At 34.6% G+C, this 19637-nt stretch overlaps 2 protein-coding genes across 2 annotated transcripts in view; one reads left to right on the top strand and one right to left on the bottom strand.

Moving 5' to 3' along the window:
- The window catches only part of NECAB1 (N-terminal EF-hand calcium binding protein 1), a 225192-nt gene extending 216861 nt beyond the window's left edge, over positions 1-8331 (top strand). Inside the window, exons 11-13 of the mRNA XM_006884598.1 lie at positions 3049-3126; positions 4423-4514; positions 8306-8331. Of these exons, the coding sequence (XP_006884660.1) occupies positions 3049-3126; positions 4423-4514; positions 8306-8331 (196 nt within the window). The remainder of the gene's footprint in view (positions 1-3048; positions 3127-4422; positions 4515-8305) is intronic.
- A 3846-nt stretch (positions 8332-12177) lies between these two features.
- The window catches only part of LOC102856823 (chromosome unknown open reading frame, human C8orf88), a 19862-nt gene continuing 12402 nt past the window's right edge, over positions 12178-19637 (bottom strand). The window contains exons 3-5 of the mRNA XM_006884629.1: positions 18118-18193; positions 13004-13110; positions 12178-12201 (exon numbers count right to left, since the gene is read on the bottom strand). Coding sequence (XP_006884691.1) covers positions 12178-12201; positions 13004-13110; positions 18118-18193 — 207 coding nt within the window. The remainder of the gene's footprint in view (positions 12202-13003; positions 13111-18117; positions 18194-19637) is intronic.

The raw sequence follows: 19637 nt of genomic DNA, 5'->3' as shown, positions 1-19637 counted from the left end.
AGATTGTTATAGTTAACACTTTTAGTTTGCTTGGCTCCACAATCAACACTCTTGGTAACAGCAGCCAGGAAATCAAGAGAAGAATTGCATTGGGAAAGTCAGCTGTGAGGGACCTCTCAAGAGTACTGAAGAGCAATGACATCAGACTGGAGACTAAGGTGCGCCTGATCCAGGCTATATTCTTCGCAGTTACATGCTATACATCAGAGTTGAACAGTGACTAGGGTTGATAGAAAGAGAACTGATGCCTTTGAGCTGTGGTGCTGGAGATGAGTGTTGAATATACCATGGACTGCTAGGAGAACAAACAGGTTTATCCTGGAGAAGGTGAAGCCAGAATGCTCCTTGGAGTCAAGGATTCTGCAGCTTCATCTGACATACTTTGGGCATGTTGCAAGGAGGAACTGGTCCTTGGAGAGGGATATCATGTTTGGCAGAGTGGAGGGGTGGCGAAGGAGAGGAAGACCTTCGATGAGATGGATTGATTCTGTGACTGGAGTGGTGGGAAAAAGTGTGTTTGAGATGGCTAGGTTGGCACAGGATAGAACAGCATTTAGAGCTCTTGTACATAGGGTTGCTATGAGTCACAAGCGACTCAATGGCACATAAGAACAACATACATTCATATATAGACATGTATACATCCATATATATACATGCATGTACACATCTCTCACATACACATATGTGTATTAATTTTGGTGTTTTCCTAGTATACTGTTACCTGTTTCCTCAATGTTTGTGATTCTAGCCTCACATGTTGCTCTATAATTTGACTATTGTGAAATATTATGCTGAACAAGCAAGATTTATGAGATTAGTATTTCTAAGACATCTTTATTTTAGACACCCACTCTGCCTAGAGTTTACCAATTGATACTTCTGTCTGTCGCCTTTTGTCTCAACCTTAGTCTGGGAAGGAATCTGGAGAAGAAAAGTTAATCTACAAAGAATGGGTTGGGACCCGCTCAGGGTTTAGCCTATTGGAACATAAATCCAACACCTTGACCAATAGTGACCACCCCAGAAGTGTCTTAGAATCAACTTTCACTCTGTCATCTGAGTTGTTTAACTCATTTACTGTTCGCCTTCGTATTTTGTGTATCTGCCTTCTATACCATTCCTTCTACTGCCATCTGAAGAGCTTGAACCATGCTTCTCTCACTGCTTTAAAGCATTAAACATCAAAGAGCAACGTGGCACAAAGCTTAGGTAACTCAGCTGTTAACAAAAATGGCAGCTCAAGCTCTCTCAGCAGCTCTGGGTGAAAAGGCCTGGTTATCCACTTTGGCAAAGAAAACCCTCTGAGGGCCTTTCTGTCCTGTCATCTGGGGTTGCTATGAGTTGGAATCTAATTGTTGATACCCAAGAACAAAGAGAATGAAGATTGAAAAAAATAATAACCACATTATCTTCTGAGAATGAAAAACCATCCTATTTTAATATTGTTGTTGTTGTTTTAATATTAAGTTTTAATATTAAGAGGGGGAAACCTTTTATTTTTTTGGAAACCTTTTAAGGCTTCCTCATTGCTACATTCCATTTCATTGTCTTAAAACCTCCAGTTTTCCTATATTCATACCTCATACATTCCACATCTCCATTTATTAGTGGCTGTCTGCAGCTGTTTCTCCTCGTTTCTCATTTGCGCACTACTTTTTTTTTTTTTTAGTTTCAGATTTTATTTTTTGCCTTCTCTGTAGTAGTATTTTTTTTTTTTTTACATTTCCATGAACATTTACAGAGATTTTGGATTTCCATTCATTCATTGTTGCACTTTTCTCCCTGCCCACCCCACCCCCACTCCCAGTTCGCTATTCTTTAAAATCAAAACTCCTTCATTGGTATACAATCCCCCAACACCCCCGACCCTAACACCAAGTATACTCCACTCTGTAACCCTCATTCCGAACTCTTATGATAATCATAAGCCCTAAAATATATTACTTTTAAACTGTTCTCTCCCTCATTAGGCCTCAATGCAGTACACATAATTTATCCAGTTTTTCTCAGTCTTAACCCCACCCTGATGTCAGCCTCATTCTACAAGAGTGGCAGCATATGGTATTTATCATTTTGTGGTTGAGATATTTCACTCAGCATAATGTCCTCCAGGGTCACCCATTTTGAATAATATTGCATGAGTTCCTTGTTTTTCAATGCAGCATAGTATTCCATTGTGTGAATATACCACAGACAGCTTCTCTAACCATTCATTTGTTGATGGGCACTTAGGTTGCTTCCAACTCCTTGCTATTGTGAACAAAGCTGCAATAAACATAGGTGTGCTTGTTATCTGCTTGGATGGCAGTTATGGTCTCTTTAGGGTCTATTCCCAGTAATGGAATTGCTGGGTCAAATGGTATCTCTAATTTGCACTTTTTGAGAAAGCGCCACACCACTTTCCATAGTGGTTGGACCATTTTATACTTCCAACAACAGTGATTAAGAGTTCCAGTCTCTCCACAACCTTGCCAGCATTTGTTGCTTGCTGTTCTGTTAAATTTTGCCCTTCTTACTGGGGTGAGATAATATCTCATAGTTGTCTTGATTTGCATCTCTCTTAGAGCTAGGGATTTTGAACATTTCTTCATGTGCTTGTTAGCCATCTGAATGTCTTCTTTGGTGAAGTGTCTGTTCATATCCTGTGCCCATTTATCAAATGGATTATTTACCTTTATCTGGAGGCTAGGATTTTAAAGTTCCATCTCACACACTTTGGGCATGTGGCCAGGGGGAGACATCCTCAGAGAAGGACATGCTTAGAAGAGTGGAGAGACAGCACAGGAGAAGACCCCAGATGAGAATTGATACAGTAACTGGGGCAATAAGGGTAGGCGTGTCAGAGTCAGTGAGACTGGCTCAGGACTAGGCAGGCTTCAGAGCTATCGTACATGGGGTTGCTGTGAGCCGCAGGTGACACTACGGCACATAACAACATACCAATGGATAAGACTTTCCTGCTACATAGAAATGACAATGAAAACTAGTGTGCTTCTTGACTTTCTGTTTCCTCTGGCTAATTATACCTTTTCTTTTCCATTCCAGTATTTCTATTCAGAAGCTGTCAAATGAATCTCGCTACATGATTTATGAGTTCTGGGAGAATAGTAGTGTATGGAATAGGTAAGTTTCAGCAGGGATGAATTTTTGTGAAGCCACGTAAGTAACAATCTACCAAATGTAAATTTTGGATTTGTAGGAAAAACTCCATTCTCTAAAACCTGCCTCATTTACTCATTATCCTGAATCCCACATATTTTGAAATTTCTTTCATAGTTTTTCCTCTTGAAGCATAAATACTTTTTTCTCAGGATCTAACTTCAAGTCTTTACCATTTTACTCATGCTTTTAGGTATAGTTTAGCTAAAGGCCAATTCTGTCGAAGGTAATGGACCAGACAAGGTCTTCACCTATCAAATTCCCATAAATAAGGTGTCATTCCTATTTTACAAAGATATCTAGACAAACTAGTTAAGATCATCAAGGCCTACCAACTTTGCTAAGTATCTTTAGACATTGAAAATAAAGGTAGAATTTAGGCGCTGTAATCCATTTTTCTGAAATGAAAATCATTACTTATAAAAAAATATTAGAATGGGATAAAGACATTTTTTGCTATCTCAAGATTGTAGAAAATAGTCCTAGTTGTTTTTAAATGGCACACAAAGAGCTCTTCAGTGAGTCCATATTTAGGAGAGAAAGAGTGTGTGAGAGTGTGTGTGTGTGTGTCTTAAATATGGTATTGGATGTAATTAAATGTCTGGAAATTCAGGTAATACCTATTTCACCTAAATTTTTTGTGACTTTTTTGAAGGTACTTTTTAAATTAAGGCACATTGAGACCTGCAGAATTTTAAGCACAGAAAGGAAATGCAATGATGTTATTACTGATGTTAGTTTTTCCATATCAACACTACTTCAGAAAGCTGATGGCTTTGTGGGTTAGGAATTGTGCTGGCAACCTAAAGGATAGCAGTTCAAATCCACCAGGTTCTCCACAAGAAAAAGATGGGTAATCTCCTATTTGTAGCATCTGAAAACTTGCTAGTAGGTCAGCTTTAAGTATCTATTCAAGAGCAATGAATAAAAAGATAAATGCTTTTTATTTCTTCTAATAATCTAGAGAAGTAGGTAATTTAAGTACTTTTCTTAGATCTCTTTATTTCTTAAATTAACTTGAGCCCAAACAGTATTGTTTAAATTTTTTGTTGCAGTAAAAACTTACCTTCTATTGTTTTATTTCATAAAGATGCCTTTTTCAGTATCTTTAATACCTGTTAAACGAGCCTCTCAATCTCTGAAGGTGCTTCATCCAAATCATTCAAAACATTCCCTCTTGATTGAATCTGATCACTGCTGCATGCTGTTGGAAGACTGTAAATGCAAATGCACAGCCTTAACTTGTAATTACTTATACAGCCATCTTCAGACAAATTACAGCAAGACATTCCAAAGAAGCAACGTGGATTTCTTGGAAACTCCAGAACTCACATCCACTATGCTCGTCCCTGGTAATTATCCTGGGTTCACATGCTACTGTGTGGTTTTATCGGTTTGAATATAAAATTTCTATATATTGTGTGGTTTTATATATTTTTCCCTGTTAAAAAGGTATTATGATCTCCCCACCCCCTACATTTTATAAGTAGTGGTCTCTTTAGTATTTTCCAGTCAGTATCTTGACATTTGGGGGTAGGGATATGTAAGAGACTATTTTTTTTTTGTTATAGCCTTTATTCTTCAGTAAAAAAAATGTATTCATGGTTCTATTAAATCTAAAATTAGTTATCTACTGGCCATCTAGAAATTTTAATAGGCAAGTCTTTAGTATAAGGCAAATCATGATTATTTAAAAGATTTTGCAAATATTGTACCATATTGCCATTTAGGGTACTGAATACACTGGAAATTAGAATTGTTCGGTTTATTATAAGTCATTAATAAAATATTTTTATGGGTGGAAAGAATAAACAACAGTTTAACAGAATTGGAGGACTTTTAAAAGTTCAGAAATGATGAACTAGAGAACCAATGAAAGCTGGTGGGTGGGTTTTCTTAAAAAAAAAGTAAATTCTGAAGTTGTGAGGCAATAGGAGAGGATCATTTATGAATACCTTAGAGTAAAATGAGATGAGTGTTTTTACAGTTGTCAGATTGAGAGCTCCAGCTGTGTATTTATTATAGGTCATGTAGAACAGCTTTATTTGGCCTATATTTGGAAATTTCATAGAATTTCCTTATCTGTACATATTCTTTTTAATAATCAGGATAGTCACAAATATAGTTGCAATTTCTTTTGATTAACAGTTCTATTCAGAATGTTTAAAACATGATGCACCATTAGTTTAAGATACAGATGAGAATGTGGCAGCATGGTTATTAAAAAGTAAGCTTCAGTGATTGCCTTACATTTACACAAAAGTTTTCTATCAGAAACTATATTCAGCTTGAATAGAACATTGTAGTGGAAAGGCCTATAATACATGTACTTTTCATAAATGTAGCTGCTTCAGCTTTTATACATATAATAATACAAAAAGTATGATCCAGTATTGAATTTATTTCCATTTTTGTACTCAAATGCAGTGTATGGTACAAAAATCCAAGTATTTTCTAAATAAAGGAATAAATATGGAAACTGAAATAATCATAATACACTGGTTTCTTATGGAAATTTCTAGAAGTTGATAATTGTTTATTTCTGTGTCTACCATCATATCAACTTTTCCCAACTGCTAAAATTAATTCAAAATATAGGAGGAAGCTTATCTTGGTAGGTCAGAAAATACTTAAACTAGAATACAGAAAGCTAATGAGTTATTAGAGGGATAAGTAAATAAAAAAATAAAAGCAATTAGCAGGAAAATTTTGGGTTACTACTTTGGATTAACTTTCTATGCACTATTAGTGTCACTGATTCATACACTGTTTAATCTTCCTGTCTTAAGAGTATTTTCTACATTAAGATAAAAATTGAAAGACTCTAGAACTGTATCAATTTTCATTCCCTAGGCCTAGTTGTACAGTGGTTACTACACTTGTGTTCAAATCAAAAGGTTAGTGGTCAAACCCAAGAGAGGTAGCAGTCTGCTTCTGTTAAGATTTAAAGCCTCAGATACCCTATGAGGTAGGTTCTGTTTTTATATATAGGCCATGAGTCAGACGAATCAGTTGGACAGTAACAAGTTTCGTTTCTTGTGTTTTGGTGGGTGAGTAACAAGGCCTGAACACAATTTCATGGATTTACATGCTATCATTTTGGGGTGAAAATAAATTTCATACCATATATAATTTAAATAATGACTACCAGAATTAGATAGAATAAAAGGGAAAAGCTGTGTTTGTAACACAATTTTTAAATCTTCAAGCAAATTTTAATATCCATTAAGTCATCCAAAGAAACTCTGGTAACACAATGGTAAAAGAACTCAGCTACAAACTGAAAGGTTGGTAGTTCAAACCAGTTCGCTTCCTCAAGGGAGAAAGATGTGACTCTCTTCTTCCATAAGATTCCACTTTTAGAAACCTCTTAGAGAAGGCCTGTTCTGTCTTCATGGTCTCTGTGGTTTTGGATTGTGGCATCTCATCCCACCATTTTAAAGTCTTAGCTTCAACTGTGTACACATCTTAACAAAACAGAGTTAGCATAGATAAATTTTATTTATGGTTTTATGGACCATATTATACCTTTTTTTAACCATATTTTTTAACAATATTTTTAAGGATTTCTAGTCAGATTCTTAATAACCATTTTTGAGCATTTTACAGGTTATATGTTCATGAAGGTTAGAAATAAAAACAATTAAAATCTTACTAGATAGTCCTACTTGGACCTTACTTTGGGCACACGGCCAGGAGAGATCGGTCCTTGAAGAAGGACATCATGCTTGGAAGGGTGGACGGACAGCGCAAGAAAGGAAGACCCCAGATGAGATGGATTGATACAGTGACTGGGACAATGGGGTTTTTAGTGAGACTGGCTCAGGACAAGGAATGGTTCAGCACTCTGTACATAGTGTCGCTATACATTGCAGGTGACTCAAAGGCACATAATAATAATGTACTATGACAGGAAGCAGTATTGGAATCCACATCCTAAATAACATGCCTCTGGAATATGAACTTTGATAAATGTCAACAGTTGTAGAGGGGCTTCAGGCCTTTTGTTCATAGCATCACTAGGAGTCATGCTCGACTCAAAGGCAATCAACAACAACAACTTGAACCTAAAATAAAAAAATATGAAATGAGGACTACTGCATTTAGACATAGGTTTCATAGGTTTGCATTTCTAGTTCACAAATTAATTTCTAGTAGACTGTATTAGATAGAAAAATACAAACTATATTTCTAGAAATTCTCAAATATAATGATCATTCAAATGAGGCATACTGGAATATAGTAACGTAGATCCATAAAAAGTGAGCTCTGGTAGCCTAGTTCTAAGGGGTTGTACTGCCAGCCTAAAAGAGCACAGTTCAAATCCATGCAAGATAGGCAATCTCCTCCTGTCCAATTCACTACCTCTGAAAAACCCACTGGAAGGTCAACTTTAGGTCAGTTCTGACTCAACAATACACCACCACCACAACAGGGCCATAATAATTCCAAGATAAAAAGGGTATATAAAGTCTGTGAAACGGTATTTTGCCTGGCAGTAAGAGCAAGGCCTGTATTACTGAGGTAAATCAATGCATAAGGAATAAAGATCCTGTGGACAGCAAATTATAGTCATGAAAAGGCTTTAAAAACAAATTTTAATCTTTTCTGGTTTTTACTTTTCCTAGTATTGCTATCAATCTTTGCAATACACTTATTGGAACATTTATACTCATTAAGAAACATAGTTCTAGTTTTACAATGTAGACCTATTTAAAAATATCTTTACATGTACTATTATATACTTCAAAAGCACCTCCTGATATTAAATACTACAATATGACCTTATTTACGCTGCATTTGTAACCCTATTGCCAAAATAAGTTCTATTCAAATAAAACCATTTTAGAGTACAAGCAAATGTCAAAAGAAATGGGACTTGAAACAATCACATAAGATTGATTCAATCTGGGTTCAAATAGGCAATAGGGTTCAGAAAAGTAAGTAATTTTGCAATCCAAGAAATGAGAAGAAGTGGTCATTTTTAAGAATGGTATGTATGCTTCCTTGCCCCTGGATTTCTGTGTCAAAAAATAAAAGGAGAATGGTATTTGGGGATAGGTGGAGGGAAATCCCAAAACTTGGCATAAACTTGTAGATTACCATTAGTTCCACTATTTATTTTTTTTTTCTCTCTTTTCAGCTTCTTGGTGGATCCTGAACAATTAGATAGTCCTATGTATTTTCTTTGTGGTTCCAGTGTAGAATAATTATTTCAAATGTGTATTACAAAATCTTCTGTGGTAAACTGACTGTATACTTTTGTTAAATAGATATATTCTAAGACGTGCATTCTTGTAAAATGTACTGTTTCACTTTTTTATTCATGTGAATTTTAGCTAAATTTCCAGTGTTCACTATTATATTCATGGTATTTGATGCTAAATGTTTTGCTTTCTATAACCCTTTAACAGCAAAATCCTAATATGTGAAAAAAATTATAGGCAAAAGAAGATTGTGCAAAGAAATTTTTAATATGGAGCATAAATATTTAAACTGACAACTTTGGAGAAAATAATGCGTAGGCAGATTTTGCAGACTGTCACCTATTATAAAAGGTTAAGTAGGTGCTTTGTGATTTTAATGTAGTTGATTTTCCGTGGGTGAACTTTATTATTCATCACTAATGCCTAGTCCATTCTCCATTTATAATCCTCTGAGTATTCACTTTTTATCACTTAAAAAGATAAAGCATAAAAAAATCTTGACTATAAAGAATTGTTGGTCATAAACTAGTTTTTCATAGTAAGTGAACAATTTTGTGGTAATTCTGGGCAACATTTAGTAATGCAACACTATTATATCATTTATTGGCATCATAATTACCTGCACATAAGTTAATATTTATTAACAGAAAAGTTTTACTTTGAAAGAATCTAGATCACAATTTATGGTATATAGTTTTGATATGTGATATTGATTTTTCACGAAAAAATGACATTTTCCTTTAAATAAAGATATAAAAAAATACATTAAGAACAAAGTTTTAACCTAAATAAAAATGGAAGGATAATAAAAATCTTTTAAAAAGTCAGTCTGAGAAAGTGTGGACACAAGGCACTATTTTCCAATTTCAACACTTGAATGATTGTAGAACTAAAAGTATATATGTTATTGTTGCAATGTGCCATCAAGTTGGATCCAATCCAGAGCTGACCATCCAGTGGATTTTTAGAAACTAAATCACATCGTAGGAGACTGTCCATCCATCTTTCTACCACAAAGCAGTTGGTGGATATGACAGCAGTTCGTGGCTAGCTCTCTGCTAAAAATCTTCTTATATTAACTAATAAAATCATTTTTTTGTTATAAATCCTTCTAACAAAAATATCATAAAGGAATTTAGCACCAGTTACTCTCTAGTCCAAATTCCTTTCAGCCTGAAGCTTTTCTAGGTAAAAACTGTCATTTCCCACCTCTTTTCACTATTCAACAACTCAGAATATTGAACTATTTTTTAATTATAAAATATTTGCTAAATTAAGTTTCTCAAACTAAATTGTGTAATATTAACTTTTACCATATATGCTTGGAAGCAGGAGTGGCATCCACATGCCTCTGAAAACTATGAACTTGGAGAAATGATGATAGTTATAGAAAGGCCTTTTGTTCACAGGGTCACTGTGAGTCGTGCTTGACTCAGTGTCAATCAACAACAATATATGCAGGGGACTCTGGTGGCTTAGTGGTAAAAAGTTATACTGTCAACCGAAAGGTTCATGGTTTCAATCCACTGCATGGGAGAAAGGTGGGCAATCTTCTCCAATGCAATTTACTGCCTCTAAAAACCCACTGGAGATACAAGTTTGTTCCAACTCAGCAATGCACAACAACACTGTATTAGTCTTCATCTCACCCAATTAAAATTTAGGTTGGTTTTTTTTTTATCTTTTTGGAGGTTTTTTTCCTACTGGACATGGTAATCTTTTGGACCTAGTTAAAAAAGGAACCATGGTGGCACCGTGGTTAAATTCTTAGTTACTAACCAAAAGGCTGAGAGAACCCACCAGCAGCTTCACGCTGTGGATAGATGTGGCAGACTCATTCTACAAAGGTTCAGCCTTGAAAACTCAGAGGCCGACAGTTCTACTCTGTCTTATCGAGTCACTATGGATTTGAACCAATTTGATAGCAGTGGGTTTGGAGGTTTTGTTATAGTCCAGAAATGACAAACACTGTGAAACAAAATCTGGTGAAACTGTTTAATTTACATACAAGCAAAGAACAGTAATGAAGATGTACAATGATTATTCAAACAGGCTATACATATGTACAAAGGCAAGTAGATAATAAAGTCGTTGCAGTCTCAATCTTTGATTAAATACAGTAAGAAAGGATTACCTTACTTTGAAGCCTAGGAAACTTTTCACATAGAACCTCTTCTTTAAAACAGTGGTTATACATGCTTCCAATAAGCATATACAAATCAAAACATTGTTCTGGCCATTCCATTTCCGTATCAAATTCAGAGACCCTATCACATATTTTGAGTACCAAGCAATTTCCAAAGTAGCCTGGGAGCATGACTAAAGGATCTTTCTTTAATAAAAATGGTGATCAAGTGGCTGGGCTTTCTAATTTTCAAATTGGAATTAAGTTTGGTTGTATTTTAAAAATAATATAAACCAATAAACACCCAAGTACTTATCCAAATTATAAACATATTTTCACATATAAACTTGCAAGAGAGTATTTTGAATGTGTGTATGTATTCATACTCAAGTGTACATTTGGACCCATTATCATATAAAAGAAAATAGTGCAAAAAGCAAATGAAAATACTAGGCTCTATGTACAAATATTTCATTTTAAATTAACTAATAAACTTGTGGTTAATCAAGTTGGGGGAATTATTTTTCTATTTAGAAAAGAATCCATTTTGTTTTGGTACAACTAATACAATGAGGTAATAAAACACCAACATGAAAAAACCACCTGGACTGCTTGACTCTGCTGACAAGCTCAAAATCCAGGGAAGAAAAAGCACTAGTTTCAGAGGTTGAGGATTCTGTGACTAAAACATTCCACCAAACAATGGCCTCCAACTCCTCACCAAAAGACTGGGGATCTGTGAAGACAGGAGTCAGAGTGTTTACACTTACCTCAGTAACTGGACTTCTGTGTGTACTGGAAGAAAATTTATATTAAAAAAAAAAAGGTAACACCCAGAATGACAAATGGCAGATTTCAATCTATAAAATTTCAGAATTAAAAGTTTAAACCAAAATATTCATCCATTAATGTTCCTGAAATATGAAATTACAGAATTTATATTTAATGTACTTGAACTGTTTGCAAGTGTCAGTTCCATCTTTGCAATTGCCCAATTTATTCTATTCATACAGTCTGATTAGTAACAAATTTTTCAACCAGTTTCATTTACTACTGTTTCCAAATTAACAATCTCTGTAGTAATTATGAGGCAATGTTAATGTAAAACCCTACACTTCCATAATACATCTGGTCCAAAATGTTATTGAAAATTCTTTTTCTCCACTCAAAATAACTATGCATTGAACATCTTGTCAGTCTAAGCCTCTGAGAGATATACATTGTTTCAAGTGTGGGCATGAAATCTGTGAAAAATAGAACAAAGGCAACATTAAAAGCAACAAAAAATTATATACCATATATACATCATAGCAAAGACTTTATATTTGAGAATCTTTACAGCTTGCATTTCTATTCCATTATTACAAGTAGTGAAAAAGAAAAATTGCAAGTAGCATGCAGATTACACAGTATTCCCACTTCACTAACCAAATTTCTACTTTCTGGTGTCATTCCCAATTTATGCAGTTAACTGCCTTCAAGGCTGAAACGGATTAGAAAATTCTTTATAGTTTAAAATATTTTGTCATTTTAGGAAAACCCAAATAAGCCAACTATTGAAATGAAAAATAAATTGAATAGTCAATCCAATGCAGTTATTGTTACTAGATCCACTTCATTTGTAGGTGTCCAAAATATAAAACAAATAATTCTTTATCTTCAAATTCATCTGTTCTTAAAATGCTAATTAAAACTCTGGTTGTTTTCCTGCAACACAGAAAAGAAAGTGATTACAGTGATTATAAGTTTTACTAAATTAGTTTTCAAACAAAATACTGTGAATTTAAGTGTTTACTTATTGAAATGCATGTTACCGTTAGAAAAAATAATTGGAATTTTCCAAATAGCAGAATATTTGTTCAGTGTCTAATAAAGTATGTGTAATTCATTTTAATTATATTTCAAACCTGTTGTTATTAATGCATAAAACAAAAGCAAATGCAAAATACCAGTATTGTTCAAACATTGTGTATGTTAAGATTTTAATTATAAAATAAAATGTTAGTAAAGATGGAAAGTCTGAAAAATGAAGAAGTTATTATATTTTATGTTGCATTAAAGTTTGTCTTTATAGATTAAGGAACAGATCCCATCCTTTAATGTTGTTGTTGGCTGTTAGGTGCCACTAACTGAGTCTGACACACAGCTACCCTATGAACTACAGATCTGAACCCTGTCCCAACCTGTGCCATCCTCACACTTCCTGACACACTACAGCCCATGTCCTTAAGTTGAAAAAACAAACAATAGAGTTTTAGACAGTAACATAGAAATCTATTTTCATGATCTGTCAGATAGAAAAGTATGTGTAACTGGAACACAGCTAACCTATTTCCTGAGGAGAAAAGTGATTACTTCATAATAATTGGTCATAGTGTACATTTAGATTCATGTACTTTTATTTTATTTTACAAGAAGAAAGGTTAAAAATCGTAAGCATACAATCAAGTAAGCATGTTAGAGATAAATATATGAAATTAAAGTAATATAAAATTGGTCTTTTCCTTACTGGTTTTTTAAGTACAATAGGATGATCAGGCAGAAAGTCTGGTTTTTTTCTGCAGATGGAAACACTTGAGAGCTTCAACAGGAAATCCCGGCTGTATTTAATTCTTTCTGTAGAAATTAAACATCAATCACAATATTACAAAACCGACTATTTTCAAGGATTACTTTTGTCTCAATTTCTTCTGAATGTGTTTTAACAATAACAAATAACTGTTTAGTAAGATGATGAGAATTGCTCATATAAAAGAAAGGGTGTAAGAATACTTTTAGAAAACTGGAATACAGACAACTGTTGTAGTAACTAAGTACTGCATGGCTTCTTTTTTATTAAAGCCTCGTAAAGTCACTTGGCATTTTTATATAAGAATAGAAAAACACTAACAACTATTGAGTGTAATTCAGATCTAATAAAAATAGAGCAATAATGAGTCTACTTGTTTTATATTGTTATTAAACACTTAATCAAATATAAATTCAAGAAACATTTTCTTTTTTCACTTTATTTTTCTTTTACATTGGTTTGTATACAAAAAATATGTATATATTCTGCATCATTCACGTACCCTGTGCTTCACATATTCTTACATTTACACTCTATAAAATTAATCACCATTGATCTATGCCTAATATTATCTCTTCTTTTCAGGTTCCCCCTAATTCTTCACCCCCCCTCCTCTGCTCACCATACTCTATTATCCTAGTATATATCCTCCTCTCTGCCCTGCCTCCTTCCCTTCCCCTTTTTAACTTTTCTTATATGCTGATGAATGATGGATACCGTTTGTTATTAATAAACAAGATCCAAATTAGGGCTTTTAACTTCCAGGGGATAAATGATTCAAATATCTGCTCATTTCTCAACATAAATTATCACCACAATAAACCATATGTTGACCTAGAAGGCAAACAAACATCTTTAAAGTACTAAAAAGGAAAACTGACAATCCAGAATTTCATACCCAGTGAAAATACCACTTAGGAATGAAACAAAGCTCAGCCAGTTTTATGAAGGATAAGTAAGAAAATTTGTAGTCAAATTCCTTTCTCTATAAGAAATACTAATGACTTTTCAGGCTGAAGGAGAATACTAATTGAAACTAATCTTTGGGAATAAAGGAAGAACAAGTGAAATGATAACTTTTCTAAGTTTTATAAGGTGTTACAGTTTAAAGCAAAAGTTCTGACACTGGTGTGATTTTTGACGTATGGCGATATAATACATATAAAAACTAAAGCGATGACATCAGTTCAAAAAATCTACATGTCTGTAAAGTTTCACCATAGCCATTCATAAGACAAAGAGTGGACATAAACCCTACTATTGAAGGAACTCTCCAAGATGCTGAGAAGCAGTAATGTCTGTTTACAGACTAAGGTGTGTCTGATCCAAGCCATGATCTTTTGGATTACTTGCTCTGCATCTGAAAGTTGAACAATGAGTAAATAAGGATGACAGAGAAGAATCAGTACCTTTGATTCATGGTGTCAAAGAACTGCCAAAAGAACAAGCAAATACATCTTGGAGAAAGTGCAGCCACAGTGCTCCTCAAAAGCAAGGATGATGAAACTGTCTCACATTTTTGGAATGTTGCTAGAAGGGACAAGTACTTGGAAAAGGACACCATGCCTTGGAAAAGTGGAGGGTCAATGAAAAAGAGGAAGACCCTCAACAAGATAGATCAGTCACTTGAGCAATTAACTCAAATATATTAGGGATGGTAAGGATGGTACACAATAGGGTACTCAGATCTGTGGTTCACTGGGTCACTCCTAAGTTGTAGTTGCTTCAATGGCACCTATCAACAACAACTGTCAACTGATGAATGCATAAACTGTTGTATATGGGAATATTAATTCTCTCAAAAAAGAGAAATAGCAATTGATAAACATTACAAAGTAGATATACTTCAAAATAGTATGCTATCTGAAAGAAACCAAATATAAAGGTCACATATTATATAATTCTACCTATATGAATTGTACAAAGCCAGCAAATCTATAGAGAGCACATCAATATTTACCAATGGATGTCTAGAAGAAGGAAGAGGGAATGATAATAAACTTCCTTTTGTGAGGTAATGAGAAAATTCCAGAATTGAAAAATAATGGTAGGTGCACAACAAAAATAAAAATAATTTTAATGAAATGTTATGAACAGCTGTACAGGAAAATATTACATAACTTGAGGAAAGGGATACATTTATTGAAACAAAAAACACTAACTCTCTCATTCATATATTGTATTTTATATAATTATTATTGATCTATGCCTGTTACTATTCTATCTTTTCAAGTCTCCTTTGCATCTTTCTTATTACAACTCACCCCGCCCACTAACCTCTGCTCTCCTAGTATTCTCCCTTCTTCTTTTTCTGCCCCTCCTCTCACCTTCCTCTTCCTTTTTTTCCTTCCCTCTTTTGAACATTTATACATATCTTGCTCAGTTATCTTTGTTTTCACAAAAACAAAAAAAGCATACGAATGACTGATGTATATGAATGATTTTATGCAAACCAATTTAAAAATACTCTAAATTGATTCAAGATGTAGTAATAAATCTCTAATGATACATAACAAGTAAAGATATTGAATAAGTAATCAAATATCTTCTCAACAATTAGAAGTCCTGGACAAGATGGTTTCCCTGGGTGGTTCTATCATAAATTTATAGAAGAATATTTTACTCTAAAAGAATATTTTACTGTAAGTTTCAAACCACTTCCTGAAGGAGATCAAACACTGCAGCCTTAAATGTGGAGTACCTCTATTATCATTATAACAAAAATCCTCACCACTGGACCAAAAGGCAAAATCATGATAGATAAAGGTTGAGGTTATTAAGGATTTCATTACTTGGATATACAATCGTCATCCATGGTTGTAACAGTCAAGAAAATAGGCAATCAAGGACCTTTTTACAATACTAAAGAGCAATTATGTCAGTTTAAAGACCAAGGTGCACCTGATCCAAGCCATGGAATGTTCAATTGCTTCTTATGCATCAGAAGGTTAAATAATAAAGAAGACCAAAAAAAAATCAATGCCTTTGAATTATGGTATTAGATAAGAGTATTACCTGTACCATGGACTACCAAAAGAACACACAAATCTGTCTCAGAGGAAGTGCAACCAAAATGTTCCTGAAGGGCAAGGATGGCAAAGCTTTCATCTCATACATTTTGGGCATGTTATCAGAAAGAACCAATCCTTGAAAAAAGGCATCAGGCTGAAAAGGTACTGGGTCAGCAAGGATAGATAGGAAAATACTCGACAAAATACTAGTAAACTAAATCCTAAAACTTATTAAAAGGATTACACACCATGATAACTGGGATTATCATGTGTGGATCATAACAAGTTGTGGCTGACATTGAGAAGAATGGGAGTCCCAGAGGACTTAAGTGTGCTCATGTGAAACAGATACCTGGACCAGGAAGCTGTTGTGCAAACAGAGCATGGGAAGACTGCATGGTTTAAAATTAAGAAGGGAGTGTGACAGGGCTGTATTCTCTCTTTATACCTATTTAATCTGTATGCTGAGCAAAATATTTGAGAAGCTAGACTCTAAGAAAAAGAACGTGGCATCAGGATTGGAGGGAGACACATCAATAACCTGTATTATGCAGATGACAACCTTGCTTGCTGAAAGTAAGGAGGACTTGAAGCACTTGTTGCAGAAGGTCAAGGTATGCAGCCTTCAGCATGGATTGTATCTCAATGTCAAGAAAACAAAGATTCTTATCACTGGATTGATAGGCAGCATCACGGATGGAGAAGAGATTGAAACTGTCAACAAGTTTCTCTTGCTTAAATTGACAGTTAACACCCTTAGTACCAGCAGTCAGGAAATAAGGAGGCATATTGCACTGGGGAAGTCTGCAGCTAGGGGCCTCTCCAAATTATTAAGGAGTAATGATGTCAGTTTGAGGAATAAGGTATGTCTGATTCAGGCCATAGTCTTTCTGATCACTTGCTATGCATTTGAGAAGTGGACAGTGAATAATGGTGACAGAAGAACTGATGCCTTTCAGTTGTATTGTTGAAGAAAGGTACTGAACAGCCCATGGACAGCCAAAACAACAAGTGTTTTTTGGAGAGGGAGCAGCCAGAGTGCTCTTCGGAGGCAAGAATGATGAGGCTTTGCCTCACGTACTTTGGGCATGTTGCTAGGAAGGGATATTCTCTGGAGAAAGACATGATGCTAGGAAAGGTGGAAGGTCAGGGAAAGAGAAGATGTCGTTTGACGAGGTGAATTGATGTTGTGACTGCTGAAATGGACTCTTGTGTGTCAGGAAGTATGAGGATTGTACAGGATAAAACAGAGTTCAGAGATACTTTGTTCATAGGGTCGCTATTAGTCATACTCAACTCAGTATGTAGTTAGATGGTACCTAACAATTATTGGGATTTAACCTAAGAATGCAAAGGTATTTTGACATCAGAAAATCAAAGTTATATACTTTAATACTAGGTAAAGGGAAAGAATCACACAATTATCAAAGCCAAGAAAAACATTTGACTAAATTCAGCATCTTTTAAAATTTTAAAGCTAGAAACAGCAGGGAAGTTCCTCAATATAATTAAGGGTATTTATGGGGAAAACTCACAGCTAACATCATACACAAAAGAGAAAGACTGAGAAATTTCTCATTAAATCAGGAATAACTCTACCCACTGTATTCAACACTGTTCTAGAAGTACTAAGAACAATTAGCCTAGAATAAATGAGTGAGTGAATGAATAAATAAATGGTGATACCAATTAGAAAGGCGGAATAAAATTATGTTTTCACAGAGAGCATGATCCCACACATGGAAAATCTCAATTCCATAGTAAAGCTTTTAGAATTAATACATGAATATAGGGAAGTGGCAAGATACCTATTCAACATGTGCCAACTAAAATTTCTCTTTTTGAAGTCTTTGTCACTCTGGTCTCTGCCTTTAAGTAGTCAAATTGCCTGACTAGTATAGACAGAAACTAGCCTAAAAGAATATAGTAAAATTTCTTGTATAAATTTTTCTGCAAAATAGTAAAGCAGTATTAACTTTACCAAGTAGTAAAGCAATACTAGCTTAGAATGCTAAGACATTCAATAATGACATTTAAAACTACCTTTTTTAACTGGAGATTGATGTTGCTGCTTTTCATTAAGACCTTGAGGAAAGGCTTGCATTCCATTCATCTTACACTGTTGAACAAGAAGAAAATAAACTTTTTCACTAAAATTTAAAGTTTTACAAAGCACAAAGGAGGAACAAGATGGTGGCTTAAATAGTTGCACACTCCCATCCTCCTTCTAGAAAGTAAAAAAAAAGGAAAAAGAAAAACCCACCGCAAAACACACAAACAGGCAGAAACTGGTAGAACTAACTTTGTAAGAACTCTGGAAACTAATCAGAGGATTACAATAATTAAGTAAATGCTTACTCAAGAAAAATGTATGGTGAGCTCTGGTTGCCTAGTGGCAAGAAGCTGTACTGCAATCCCAGAGGTGTGTGGTTCAAATCCACCAGATGCTCTGCTGGAGAAGGAGGGACAATCTCCTCCTGTGCCAGTCAGATCCGATTTGATGGTACACACACACAAATAAAATTTAAAAAAAGAAAAATGTGACTTCAAAATGGTAGGAACGCTTTGCTTTTTCATGAGCATATGCCCTATCCTCCCAGCTCACCCGTGGGCTTAGAGAATATCTTATAGTCAGGACAGACTACGTTTCCAGAATTCTGGTCTCTAGCTCTCAAGGGGAAATTATGATATTGCAAACTATGATATATGTCCCTTCTAAAGTCAAAAGTTAGTGGCAAACTAGAGTAAGATGTCTACTTATGGGCTAATCTCAATAAAACACTAGCAAACGAAATTCAAAAATATATTAAACATCATGACCCAGGAGGATTTGGCCAAGAATGCAAAGGTAGTTCAACTTTGCCAATCAGTGTAATACATCACATAAGGAGAAAAATGTAAGATAATTTTTCATCTCAACGCAGAGAAAGCTTTAGACAAAATTCAACACACTTTAATAATAAACACTCTTAAACCTTTGAATGAAGGGAAATTAATTGATCTGATAAAGGATATTTATTTTAAAAAAAGAGAAGAGCTTATCCATTAAGATTAGGAACAATTAGGATGTATACAATCTTACCATTGCTATTAAATAAGTTACTATAACTTCTAGTCAGAAAATCAGGCAATAAATAAAAAGAAATCAAATCTAAATTAAGAAAGGAGGAATACAAGTTTTCATTTCAAAACTTTCTTAATATCCTTTTAGGAGATGGCATAATACTATACATTGCTGTTGTGTACCACTGAGCTGACCCACAGGTGAATTTTCAGAGGCAATAAATCTCATGGGAGGAGATTTCTCATGCTTCTCCTATGGAGCTGCTAGTGGATTCGAACCACGTATCTTTGCACTGGCAGCACAAATCCTTACAACTAAATCACCAGAGAGGATAAAAAAAAATCCATTCGTTTGTTGATGGGCATTTAGGTTGTTTCCAACTCCTTGCTATTGTAAACAAAGCCGTGATAAACTGGGTTAAATGGTATCTTTATTTGCGACTTTTTGAGAAAGCGCCACAATGCTTTCCACAGTGGTTGCACCATTTTACACTCCCACC

The sequence above is a fragment of the Elephantulus edwardii genome, unplaced genomic scaffold (genome assembly GCF_000299155.1).
Source record: "Elephantulus edwardii isolate Elephantulus edwardi_28Jun2011 unplaced genomic scaffold, EleEdw1.0 scaffold00036, whole genome shotgun sequence".
In the NCBI taxonomy this organism is placed as follows: Eukaryota; Metazoa; Chordata; class Mammalia; order Macroscelidea; family Macroscelididae; genus Elephantulus; species Elephantulus edwardii.
The sequence above is the reverse complement of the archived record's forward strand: the minus strand, read 5'-3'. Positions and strand labels throughout refer to the sequence as shown.